Below are 13,514 nucleotides of genomic sequence, written 5' to 3'. Positions count from 1 at the left end.
CATCGGAAATTTTACATTTGTTTATTATTAATATTTGATTAGCTTTTTAAACAGAAGTATATAAGAAAAGTAAATTAAATATTGCTTTGTAATTTTTGCATTATTTTTTAAAGAAAAATATGAACACTTGAGAAGTAACAAATGCAGAAGCTGTAAGTGTGTTAAGTAAGGAATTTGGGGGAAAGATAGAACAGATGAGGTTTTCTATGGCCACTTTTTGATTCATGAACCCTTGTGCAAAATTTACTCTGTTATTTGAAAGTCCTGTTAGGAGGAACAGGTAGTTCTGCTGTAACGCGATAATTGTGTTCTTGTAAAATATCGTGTTATAGAAAATCGCGTAATAGAAGTAACAGGGCTTATGGAGAAAATAGGGTTAGGTGCAGATTACTCGAAATCGAAAAAATTTAGTAGTTAGCCTAACACAAAGGATAGCACAGTCTAAATAAATGTTACATTCATATCTAATAATGAAATCATACAGTAAATGTAACACTTTACCTTGAAAAAATATGAATGTAACTTGATGGGGGAGAAGGGTGATTTTGAGGTTGATAACATCGAGCTTCTCTTCAAGTGTTATATCCTTTCTTTTACGATCATCACCGGGAATTCTATCACCAGAACGCTTCTTGGAGATATTCTTCTTTACCATATTCACAGTTAATACCACAAAATTGGAGAAATAGTAAGCAAAAATCGCGTTATAGCAAACAAGCGTTCGCGTTATACAAATATCGTTCCTAATTCATAAATCGCGTTAGAGCAAATTCGCGTTATCAAAACACGCGTTATAGCAGAACTCACTGAACTCTATTTCTATGCCTGGAAAGTGTTCTACAGAGAATTAAAAATGTACCTTGTGATTAAAATGGTTAATTTTAGGAGTATTTCATGATGTGACAATAAATCAGATATGTATTAGCAAGTGGACATGATTTAGTATGTTTTACTTGTCATCACCACAATTCTAATTTGAATAGTGAAAGAAGTGGTTGATACAAACTTTTAATGCTGTTACCAGCTTTGATAGTTTCAAGTCCGTGTGTAACTTTAATGTGCAGGTAGTGTACATTAATTCTAAATACTTTATAATAATTACTATATTACGTTTACAAGTACAGTAATCCAGTTTTGTATTAGGCTAGATGGCTAATGTTTTAATCCCTCTAGGATTTTTTCCTTTTCTTTCGTCTTTTCTTCCTTTGCCGTCTCAGTAATTTTTAGAAATATCAGTTGAGGACACCTAAATTTTTCTGGGGTGTAACGTTTATGTGAATGTCAACAGGTGTAGAGAAGTGTAAGTAGGAACATCAGATTACAGGAGACCTATTCGACTAAAGCAACATTATCTGTTGAATAATACCATTAATCTATTACAGCCAGCTATAAATAATGTGAGTCTTGATCGAGATTCATAAACATTTTAATTGTTGATATTATAAGTGAAAGTATTTAGCTTAGGCAGTCTTGACGTAATTCTTATTCTATTTGAACATTATTTTTGTTTTATCTTAAGTCAGCCAATCAGGTATATTTTACATATCCAGTTATGAAGGAAACTCTACGTATGAATCTTTGAAATGAAAATCTAACCCATATTTATTGTTTGAAATTCTGGATTTTTGTTTAAAATCTTCGATATTTTATTCAATAAATAACTGACAGTGTCATCTTTATCTTCAAATCACAGATCCTGTGTACGGTAAGGCAACCCAGAAGATTTAATGCAAACAGCTATGTATTATTTTAATTTTAGTTTGTTTTGTTAGTTTCCCTAACAATATGCATCCTTTAGACCTATGTGTTCAACCATACACTAAAGCATTTTTTCAAAAAAAAATTCTAAAAATGAGGACGGAATAAGGTAGCAACGTAGTTGATGGTATTATTATAGAGCACTTGGAGATTCTGTATTTTTTAGGCATTGTGGTGTTTAAACTTTGGTCATAACCAGAAAGAGAGGTTGAGTGATTGTGCTTTCATGCATATTGGGTGTGCACTTGTATGTTAAATAAATACTGAGCATAAACAAAGGTTTAAAATGAGATTAAATATAACTATCTATAATCATCTGATACATACCACTGTTAGAAAATCCAAAACACAAAAATAAGGTGTCAAGTGCAGTGGTAGCTTAGAGATCACAGTAATAGATATACTGTACTGTATGAGGCACCCGATGAACATATATTTTGTGAAACTCAAAGTGAATGATTTAAAAAAATGGAGTTAGGAAAAGCTACATTATTCAGTGTTGCCCCAACTGTCATTTGCCTCACACATGCAAAGTGAGCGCTACTGGAATGTGACAAGAGTGCTTCTGTTGCCAAAAGGCAAAGGAAATCTATTTAGTTAGAAGTGAAAATGAAAGTAATTGAGCTGGTTGAACTATAAGAGCAGTATGAAGAGGCAGCTGTTTGCTTGGTGACTACCAAAAGACTGAAAAAAGCATGTCACCATTCAACAAACTGAGACACTAACCACACATGCAACTACCGTAGTCTCTTCAGATATGCTACCAAGAAATTTTTGTTTAAGATTAAATAAAACAAATACTGTATGTAAAAAATAAATACCACACCACACACACAGCCATGCATGGGAGCATGTGGATGACAGCAGTAGATGAAGCTACCAAACTTGCACACTTATGCTCACATCTTGGCATACACTAAATTGGAAGTCATGTGTATTTTTGAGTGTTAAAAACCTTTAAATTTTGGTTTTTGAACTTTGACTGTAAAATTATTATTGATTTTTATTTTATATACTTTATGCATACATAGAGTTCTGTACATAACACATGGTGCATTACATAATACTGTATTTGTTACACATGCTCTCTCTATAACTTGTACACGTCACCTTCTCTCTATAACTTGTACACGTCACCTTTTAACATGTTTTCCTGTAGGATTATTATCTTCACATTTACTCATTTTGATTTAACAAGATACTTTTTAGGAACTTACTAGTCATGTTAACTGAGGAATACCAGTACAGTACAGTACAGTATATACAATGGAGTAATGAATGGTGGAAAAAGTGAATGAGGGATTGCTCAATGGCTATAGGCTTAGAGAGAATGATTTGAAGAAAAAAGGTGACTATTTTGGGAGGATATATGAATGAGGTAAACTGAAGAACAAGTGGAAGACTGAGAATAAAGAGAAGGGTCAGAATATGGGAGTGCATGGCTGAGATAGTTATGAATACAGAGTAATGTTTTGGTTTGTTTGAGAATAAGGAGGAATGGAAGAGCTTTTGCTGTGCCACTGCTGGATTTGGATACAAAAAGTGAAGAAATTGAAATAATAATGACAATAGAAATAAGGAAACTAATCAATGCCAATGTTTCAGAGATTATACTTTGAAAGAATAAAAATACAGGGTGTCCCGAATGCTGCATCATGTTCCTTAGTTAATCAAGTTTTTTCTTTACAGGTGCAGTGGATTTGAGAGGTATTATCTTGGTGGAGAAGATAAGGAGTAACAATGGCATCTAATTAAGAGAAAGCGCAATGTGTTGTCTGGTTTGCAGAGATCAAATCAGTGACAACTGTGCAAAGACAATACTGTCAGAGGTATGGTAAAGAACCACCCTCAGAACCCAGCATTAGGGCATGGTTTCAAAAGTTTCTGGAAACAGTCAGCGTTTGTGACTTGCCCCTGAAGTGGACGCCCAAGTATGTCTGAAGAGTCCATTGAATCTATTCAGGAAGCATTACAACAAAGTCCTAGAAAGTCTGTTCGAACTGCATCAATGGAGCTTCATCTACCGAAGAATCCTTACACCGAGTCCTCCAAAAACAGTTTGCACAGTTGTCACTGATTTCATCTCTGCAAACCAGACAACACATTGCACTTTCTCTTAATTAGATGCCATTGTTACACCTTATCTTCTCCACCAAGATAATGCCTCTCAAATCCACTGCACCTTTAAAGAAAAAACTTGATTAACTGAGGAATATGATGCAGCAAACTGTATTACTTTATCCCTTTTGGTTTTTTAGTAATAAATATTTAAAACCGGAAAGAGACTTTCGAGACACCCTGTATTTGCAATATGTAGGAATTTTACATTGTATATACTGTATGTGTATGTAACATATGTACTCGTGGCAGGAGAGAGAGGAATAGGTGTAGATAATGAAATTAAGATGCGCATCTGTTGTAGATTGTACAGAAATAAGTTTAGAGAGAATTGCAGTGTATCACTACACAGCACATAAATCTCTGGCACTGTTATAAGAAGATTGTCTCACCAATTGTGTTACTATACCTCCTGTATCAGCCCAACACAAGAAAAGACAGTGATGCTTCACCAGGCATTGTTGATGTACCGAACAATAAATAATATTATTATTACTTAGAATTATAGTAGCCTTTAAAATAGTACTTAGAAATGTGTTTAGTTTCATTTTATTATGTGTTAAGAGAATTTTTTCTAATGGGAATTAATCTCTCAATTTATAACGGTTGTCAATGGGATAATCCACCTTAATTTGGGTTGCGATTTGCGGAGGGCTTTCAGGAACGCACACCCTTCTGTAAATCAAGATCTTCCTGTTGTTAAAAAAATAAGCTGCTGTACTTACTGTACTGTATTGTTATTATCTGTTATGCAAGTGGCTGTAATTTTCATAATAGCATGTTAGGTTTTATAAATCAGAAACACTTGCTCAGTGCTTAACAGAATGCTCCTTCTGAGGTTGTGGTTGTAACTGCAGACACCCACCCATAATCCCCACTCTCAAGTATACAACAGCCATGTCATTGGTGGATTAATGAAGATATGAGCTGAATTTTGAACCCCATACATTTGTGACTGACATTAGATATGGCAACTAAAATACTTCATTTGCTATAAACTACAGTAGCTCATCGTCTAATGGAAAAATAGTTTTCCAGCTACGACTGCACTTTTCTGGGTGTTTTAACTAGATTGTTATTACTTTAACAAAGACCTGTAATAACTGAAGTTGAAAAGTTGATGGTGTTACCTCAGCATGCCATTCCTCCAATTTTTCTCTACCGCTGAATGTACAAACTCTAACCAGTTAGGGGAAAAAACATCCAGTGAGACCTGTGTTTTATGCATGTTGATTTTCTTTGGTGTTTGGTGCATTAATTCGGTATAATAACTTGTAGGATAAGGTTATTTTGATGGAAAAGATTGGAGGGCATCTTAGATCATTTAAAAAGTTAAATAAATTGTACCATAAGAATCATAGATGTGTTGAAAGGAATTATTTTTGTACTTAATAGAAAATTTTAATCTACCTTTGTGAAAGAAGATGTTTGATAAACATTTTAGCATCAGGTTATTCATAGGCTTTTCAAGTTATTTTTTCAGTAAATAAGTAGGAAGAAGAAATGGGTTAGAATTTTAGATACCAGTATATAAAATACAGTACAACATGCTTTGAATGGAGTTGTTACAAGATTGAAGATGGTGTACTAGAATTTAAATGATATATCTGGTAAATGTTAAGAAGAAATAGGTGTGTTGAAGTGATATTGATATGTAGGGATGATGAAAGAGTGTGTGTCATGTTGAAATGATATTACAGTGTTATGTTTAAAAGGCAAGAGTGGGTCCTATTGTATATGCCTGACAGCCAATTATGGATAGTGTGGAGACAACACATAAAAGACTAAAGTTTGGGCACACATGGAGACAGCATGGTCAGTACAGCACTTTATCACCTTTCACTACCCCAACTGTAAAGTAAGTTAGGTACCCATTCTACAGTTGTGTTGACTAGGAGTGCCCTCACGCATTGGCTGGCCACAACTTAAGGCTGTATTCACAATTGTCATGCCTGATCGTGAGCCTGATCATCGGGAACCCAAAGCTCGTGTAGGGAGAGGTTATTCAAGAGCGTGCTTTGGGCACTACGATGGGTTGACCGACAGTTGGTGTGCTGTGAGTCGGCTATCACAACATGGCGTGGGAAATATGGATAGCCATGAACATAGCGTACCACTGTCTTTTCAACAGTGCAGTGCTCTACTTAGCCTCATTCAAGAGAAGGGAAAAATTATAAAAGATGAGCTGGAGCTGTTGCTGCATGCTCATGATCAGCTGGGATTATTTAACACTGTTAAATAACTGACAATCTTTGAATGTATAAGGAAACAAGACTTTCTGTCACCAACAAATTCATTTCCTATCAGTTTTGAATATGCTCTAGTGGGACTGACTTTGGGTCTGTAGGCATCTATGAATAACCACACACGACAGTGATCCCGATTGATCAGGTGGTGTAACGACTGTGAATACGGCCCTTAAAGTGGTGACTGTTGGTTTAGTGTAGTGGGGAAGAGATGTGAAAGATTCTGTGTAATATGAAAGTGATGTTGACATTTAAGGAAGTTGAAAGGTTGTATGTAGTGCTAAAATAATGACTGCAAGCCAAGTGACTGGATATTAGAAGAAATTTACAAGTGGATGTATGAGCTGGATGTAGATAAAAGTATTCCAGAGAAGATTCTACATCAGATACATTTCTGTATTTTGATGATCAACTTATAATCTGTACATATCAGGGTTAATTATTATTTTTTTTGTGATGTACTGTACTGTAGTTTGACACTTAAGATATTTTAATTCATTTAAGGGAAAACTGAATGATAAACTTTTAATCTTATTCACTGGTTATGGTGAGAGTTAATATCAACCACCCACTGATTATAAAGTTATTTAAGTATTTCTGATGTGAAAAGTAGTCTGGAGAAAATGTGGTGGATGTGTATGGTACCCAGTGATATGATGTTTATCACAGGTTTTCTTATTGTTGAATGTAAAATGTTTTGAATCTAATGAATAAGGGTAATTGTAATTTTTTTTTATCTATTTATCATCATTAATAGCCAACCCTGATACTAATGGTGGTTCATGTTTTTCAGACACAATGGTGTGCAGTGGTTGCTGTGCAACTTTGGATCATATTGTCACTTACCTGTACAAACTTTTACACCAGAAAAGTAAGTAAAGGTTTTGAACCACTTAGACTAAGACTTGCATGTGCAACTCTGTCCTGTTGCAGATACGATGGTGTGTACAGGCTGCTGTGCGACCCTAGACCACATTGTCACATACCTCTTCAAAACTTTACACCAAAAGAGTAAGTACTATAATATTTTTGCTGTGACTTTTCAAGAAAAAATCATCTGGCTTTTTTGTGTTTGCATATCCATTTTTATTTTTTATAGCACACTGTATATAGATGCTGTATTTTTTCCGAGTCGTTGAAAAGATTGTTCCGTTTGAAGTCTCCACACTTTTGGTTCTTCCAATTCAGTTTTAGCTTTTTAAGTTAATCTCTTTACTCCCTATATGTAATTGCATTCAATTAGTCATCTGTACTACACTGACTATCTTCCACTTCTTACTAGTTCTGTATTTCAGCTTTTTTTTATCAACAACTTTCTCTGCTGTACAGCAATTTCCTTTGGTTTGTACTTGCCCTTCTTGAAATTTATAGACCCACTCCTCAGAATAGCCTTTCTGATTTTACACAATAATGATTTAACAAGGTACAGTGGTGTGGTTTGTATCAATACATTCAACAAGTACTCTGTCTTACCTGACACTTCCTATTATCTTCCCCCTTTTTACTCGTTTTAAATATCTGACAATTGATGCATCTTTCAGAATTCTTCCTGTGGTCTTGTCTCTGAACATGAAGTAATTCCCTGTTATTAAAAGTGACTTTAATGACTCTATGAGCCTAAATCTTTCTCCAATTCTTGTAACTTAAACATAACCATATTTCTTTTGCATTTACATTTAATTTACCTTATGTATTTTAGTTCAGGCATGTTTGTTGAAGGACATCCACCTCTGGTTGCATATCAATAATTGTTGTACACATTACATTTACAGTCTGTGCGGAAACTGCTGAAAATAATGCATGTTTACTGTTATGTTATATAAATAAAGTCAAGTAACATTTACCACTTCAATTAATACTTTGTAATGTTCCCTTTGTGCTTCAGGCAGACCTTTAGCAAGGTTTTGCAAGAGGTCAGGTGGCAAGTTAGCCCAGACATCCTTGATAGCTGCCTCTAGCTTCGGGATTGATGATGTGTCAGTGTCGCTCAGACGACGCTTAACAATGGACCACAAATTTTCTATTGGGTTGAGATCTGGGCTACTGCTAGGCCAGTCATTAAATAAAGGTACCTCACAGTCTCTGAGCCACTGTATGACACTTTTATTAGTGTGGCATGGGGCACTGTAATGCATGAAAAGGCTTGCCTTATCTTATTAAATGATTCAGGTAAGAAATCACTGAGCAGCTCAAGATAGTTGTACTGATTCATCATCTGGTTCTTAGCGGGGATTACTAGTTCACCAACACCATAATAAATCAAGCCCAAACCATAAGCGAGGCAGGATGATTAACAGTCTTCACTATACTGTGGGAGATATGCATCCGAGTGAGGAGGGCGGTACACCCTCCCTCCACCACTGCCAGTCACAAAAAACGTAGCCTCGTCAGATCAAAAAACACTCCTTCATGTCTCTAAACCGCACACTGCATATTTTTTGCAAAATTTCACTCTGTTTTCCATCTGTCTCTTCGTCAGTAGAGGTTTACGACGGTGCACGGAAGCTCTCAAATCTAAGGGCATCATGTAAGGATTGCCGAACACAGCTTAAGGAGATGTGGCTGAGAAGACGGGGGTCTCTCTCTTTTACTTTGAGTGCTGTGAGGGCGGGATTGGACTTAACTTGGCATGAAATATCCTGAAGTGTCCGTGGAAACAATAATTTAGGCCTACCAGGCTTGGGTAGATGAGCTGGCCACATGTCTTCTCCAAGCTCACAGTAACGCTTCACAAGTTTCTGCTCAATATGCAACCCCACACCAATCTGAGCAGAAATATCTCTGAGTTCATGGTTTGCTTTGTACAATGCAATCACTGCTGCAATGTCGACCCTTGTAGTAAGCCTCCTGGACATCTCTGATGGCCACTGTTGGGGTAATGCACCGTAAACGAGGCAAAAAATGGCCACGGGGCACGCAAACCCCGTTGCCAAGTGTCACCACTTGCCAGCCAACCAAGCGTACTAACATCTCGCGTCCCGGGACAGCCTTCACAACATATGAACTTATTTACGCGAGAAATTTGTTCGTTGGCCCTATCGCAACCTAACTTTCCGCGCAGACTGTACTGATACTGTACTATATTATTTCACATTTGGTTTATCTCTTCGAAGTTATTGCCTTCTCGGTAATCCATTTTCCTTTTGGATAGTTACTTACATTTTCCTCTCACGACATCTGGGTTTTCAATTTGATTTGGCTGGCCTGTCAAATTGACCAGTTCAAGTGTCATCTGGGCCAGTTTAATATCCCAATTTATTGAATTGATCTTAGTTAAAATTTAGTCATTTGGTGTTCATTTCATCCTTCAGTAATATAGTTTCTTCCATTTGTTTAATGATGTGCACTGCATAAATCCTGGACCCTTTGATCCCAGCCTTCACATTATTTATCTTCTGTAGGACTTCAGCAAAGTGAAGATGCCATGTCATCCATTGAGTTTACCTATTATAATGAGGTTTTTGTCAACCTTAAAGAGAACTTTCTGAAATTTTGCTCCTGTCAGTGTTTGTTTTTTATATTATTATGCTTGTTGTTTTTTATACTATTATGCAGTATATAAATGTACAAAGTGTCACTATCTATAACCTATTTTACTAGCTTGTAATGGCACTACATTTTTTGAGTCCTCAGTTTCTTCTTTTTCTTTAGCCGTTATTTACACCAAAAGGAGATACTTTTTACCTGTATATAGGCATGTGGTTTGATGTTCATTCTTTCTTGGTTATCGGTTTCATTGTACAGTATGTCTAAAGTCTTATTTTTTGTTTATGAAAATTTTTATAGTTTCATACTTAAAATAATTGCATATTGAGTATGCTCACTTTTGTTAATTCAGGGCTTATTTGCTATATTTGGCAATGAAAGTCATAGCTGTAGATACTGTGAGTCCTTTTAGTTAATGATTAATTACAGGTGAGGCAAACTGTCTTTCTTAGTACTCGGGAGAGAACTTCTTGACCTGTGCTGAGTTCTAGATTAGTAGATAGTTCCCTCACACCACCTGGTCCATTGTTAATGTCCTCATGGATTGGAGAATTCTTGAACTAATGAGAAAAAGTACAGATACTTACTCAATTAAAATAAAACTTTACAATATAACTTTAGAAACTGATTAAATAGTAGTTGAAATGTAAACCAAACAAATATTAATTTTTTAAAATTAATTGTGTATGTTTCAATGTTCATACTTATAATGAATGCTCAGCAGTATGATTTTCCAAGACTGAATTGAGTTAAATTACTGTAGAAAGGCAAATTTTTCTCAGTAACACAACTATACAGGTGGGAACCCACAAAATTTTTATTGTGCATGTTGTGGTCAGCCTTATTGACTCATTTATTCTGTAATGTAACCTTACACAGAGTTACACTAGTAAATAAAAAAAAATTATTGCAATTTCATATTTCAAGAGTAACTTTTCATTTGTTAATGTGGTTTGCTTGCTTCTTTCAGTTTTCTTTCACCCCAACCACAGGACAAGTTTAATTAACCCTTAAGCCCCGGGTTAGGGTGCTGCTGGCAGTACCCCCCACGCGGGGTTAAATCGAGAAAAAATAAACATTTCCAAAAATAATAATAATTATAAAAAAGAAAAAAAAAAAAAACGGGAAAATAGGCGGACGTTCTGGAACATCACCCAGGGCGCGCTAGTCGGATGTTTTGGAACATCACTCGGGGCCTAAAGGTTAATTAATGTTTAAACTTGCAGGCATTAACTTATTAATGTTTTAAGTAATTTCCATTTTCCTTTCTTTAGAAATGTAGAAAGCTAATGTAAGCCATCTAACTTCTTAATTTTCAGGCAAAAAAGGCACAGTAGACCTGGAGACTGATGCCTTAGTGAAGGTGATGAAACACCAGCCATCCATCCTCCAACAGATGCTAGCCACGGTTCTCAACATCATAATGTTTGAAGATTGTAGAAACCAGTGGAGTATGTCCCGTCCACTTCTGCCACTCATCCTATTAAATAATGAGGTACAGATTTCTTTATTAAGGTTACCTTAGGATTTATTAAAAAAAAATTAAATTAAAATTCGTACATGTTACTTGCTCACAAAAGGTTGTTGGTCAAAACCCTCTTGTACTGTAGACAATTTTGCCATAGTATCCTGAAAGCACCAACATCCTTTCTGTAGTTTTCAGTTATGCCTCTTTCTGATCTGAGCTGTGAGGTTGTGATCTTTCTTATGAGTAAACACTGTGACCTGTTCCTCACCTTATAAAAAAAAAAAGACTAAAGTTGCAATTGAGAGCAGAGAGCTTCCATGGTCAATACAGGAAGACCTCGATTTATAGAAGGGTTATGTTCCTAAAAAGTTGGCTGTTTACCGAATTTCCATATAACGGACCCTATATTCCCATCGAGTCCCTTTATATAATGGGAGAAGCGTTCCTACAGAAAACATTTCTGACCCAAACCTTCATAATACACAAAAAATTTTACCTTTTTAAACACATTTTAATCAAACACTAATATTTAAATATATTTTTATAAATCATATAGTACTGGAGACAATAAACTGTATAAATAGTTGTTCAACATTGTAAAAGTTGTGAAGTGCTGGGGGCAATGAGCAACCCGTCTCCCCCAGCATTTGATTGGCGTGAGACATGAGTGGCGAGCGTGTGAGCTGTGGCCCAACTGACTCTTGGACTTGCTTCCCTGTGCCTGAATGCAGTTGCCGTTTGCGATAAAATATTGTTAGACAAAAAACACACACACACACATTCTTCTAAGAATTTTTTTCCTGCAGGATATATCTGAATTTGAAAAGTTTTCATAGTGGCTTGATAATGTATTAGCTAATGTATGTGGAAAGTCAATGACTTTCTAATGCCCCCATATTCAAATTACATAAAATTATAATTATAGAATGATACTAACTGTCTGTTCGCTTCCTAGACCTCAATAATGGGAACAAATAATAATCTTTATTATGAAAAAAACAAAAACATTATAGTCACGTTTATAAAGTATCAGTAAATAAATGTTCTATTACCACTTTAAGGACTTAAGACACAGTAGGTATGGTTCACTGAACTTTCATTCTTGTAAATAAACTCACGGGTAGACAACATGGCAAGTGATGATAGTACTGTAATGGTAGTATGTGATGATGGTAATTTAGGATGCTTCTTGGTTTATTTGTTGTGGATTTTAGTTTGAATGAAGTTGGATGTTTATTTTTTTGCTTACAGGGCATTTTATATAGTTAGCTTTTCCCCCAAAATTTCTGTAACTTTCGAATTTTTTGAAGTAAAACGAACCTGGGGACTAAAATAAACCTTCCCTAAGTGTCAAATTTCATATAATGAGGCCTTCCTGTATTCTTATTTTAATTTTTTTGGGGTTTAATTTGTATCTATTTTCCCAGAGTTTGTAAGTCAGAGTTTTAATTGTATTCTCTTGTTTATTTTTATTAATCTGCTTTTGTTTATTGAGGGTTTTTTACTATCTTAATTTCTCCAGTATTTTGGCCAACTGAGACAACAAATCATCAGTCAACAAGCACCAGACAAGCAAGGGGCAATGGCACAGTGGTTTGATAGCCTTATGGAAGGTATTGAACCCAATCTTCTCACCAAGAATAGAGACAAGTGAGTATGAAAAAAAAATTTTCTTCTTTTGCATTAAAGACTATAGTGTTAAGAGTAAATAAAACAAATATAAATAAAAGGTGGCTGCATTGTGTGTTTGGTTTGGATTCCGGCAATGCTACAGTATAGCAGGAAAATGCTTGAAATGAATGAAAATAAGACATTATTCTGTAATAGGAATGGGTGTATGTAGTATATAGCCATGTGTGCATTATGCAATAATGTAATTATGTACAGTACTGTATAACACTGAGATGCCAAACAATTAATACTTAATGAAAGTCTCCTGTTACTTATGGTGAGGAGATTTTTTTATTCTTGTCTGAAGTTGTAATTTTATCTACTGTATAATTATATAGGTATGGGACCATTTATCTGGTTGCTGGATATATATATATATATATATACACACACACACACACACAGTCAACCCTCGCTTTACGCGGTCCCACATTCCGCGTTTCCACGTTTATGCGGTACCCTGCCGAAACCGGAATGCTCACTTTCCGCGGTGCGTGTACCCCTTTACGCGGAGAGCGGCGCGAGCAGGGTGCGCACAAGGTCGCCAGTCATCAAAACATTACCGAGTTCTTCACCCGCCACAGTCAGTGATAGTGATAATGATAATGATAGTGAGGATATGGACTTATATGGACTTTGAGGGGTTTGAGATGGGGAGAGGCTGAAAAATATTACCTTACAGTTCAGAGCTTGCAAGAGACTGCACATAATGGAGACATGTCATGCTAACCCATTCAACTGTAGAAAATGGCAATGAAGAGGTGATG

At 35.7% G+C, this 13,514-nt stretch overlaps 1 protein-coding gene across 7 annotated transcripts in view; it reads left to right on the top strand.

The window, feature by feature from the left end:
* The window catches only part of LOC121871169 (exportin-7-like), a 48,305-nt gene that overhangs the window by 32,645 nt on the left and 2,146 nt on the right, over positions 1-13,514 (top strand). For 5 of the 7 annotated variants that reach the window (XM_042373330.1, XM_042373326.1, XM_042373328.1 and 2 more), the window contains 3 exons: positions 7,056-7,133; positions 10,928-11,103; positions 12,599-12,726. In XM_042373330.1, the coding sequence (XP_042229264.1) occupies positions 7,056-7,133; positions 10,928-11,103; positions 12,599-12,726 (382 nt within the window). Of the gene's footprint in view, positions 1-1,693; positions 1,706-6,915; positions 6,994-7,055; positions 7,134-10,927; positions 11,104-12,598; positions 12,727-13,514 lie in introns of all 7 variants that reach the window. The other 2 variants (XM_042373327.1, XM_042373329.1) reach the window with 2 other exon arrangements.

Source organism: Homarus americanus, unplaced genomic scaffold, assembly GCF_018991925.1.
Source record: "Homarus americanus isolate GMGI-L3 unplaced genomic scaffold, GMGI_Hamer_2.0 scaffold40565, whole genome shotgun sequence".
In the NCBI taxonomy this organism is placed as follows: Eukaryota; Metazoa; Arthropoda; class Malacostraca; order Decapoda; family Nephropidae; genus Homarus; species Homarus americanus.
The sequence above is the reverse complement of the archived record's forward strand: the minus strand, read 5'-3'. Positions and strand labels throughout refer to the sequence as shown.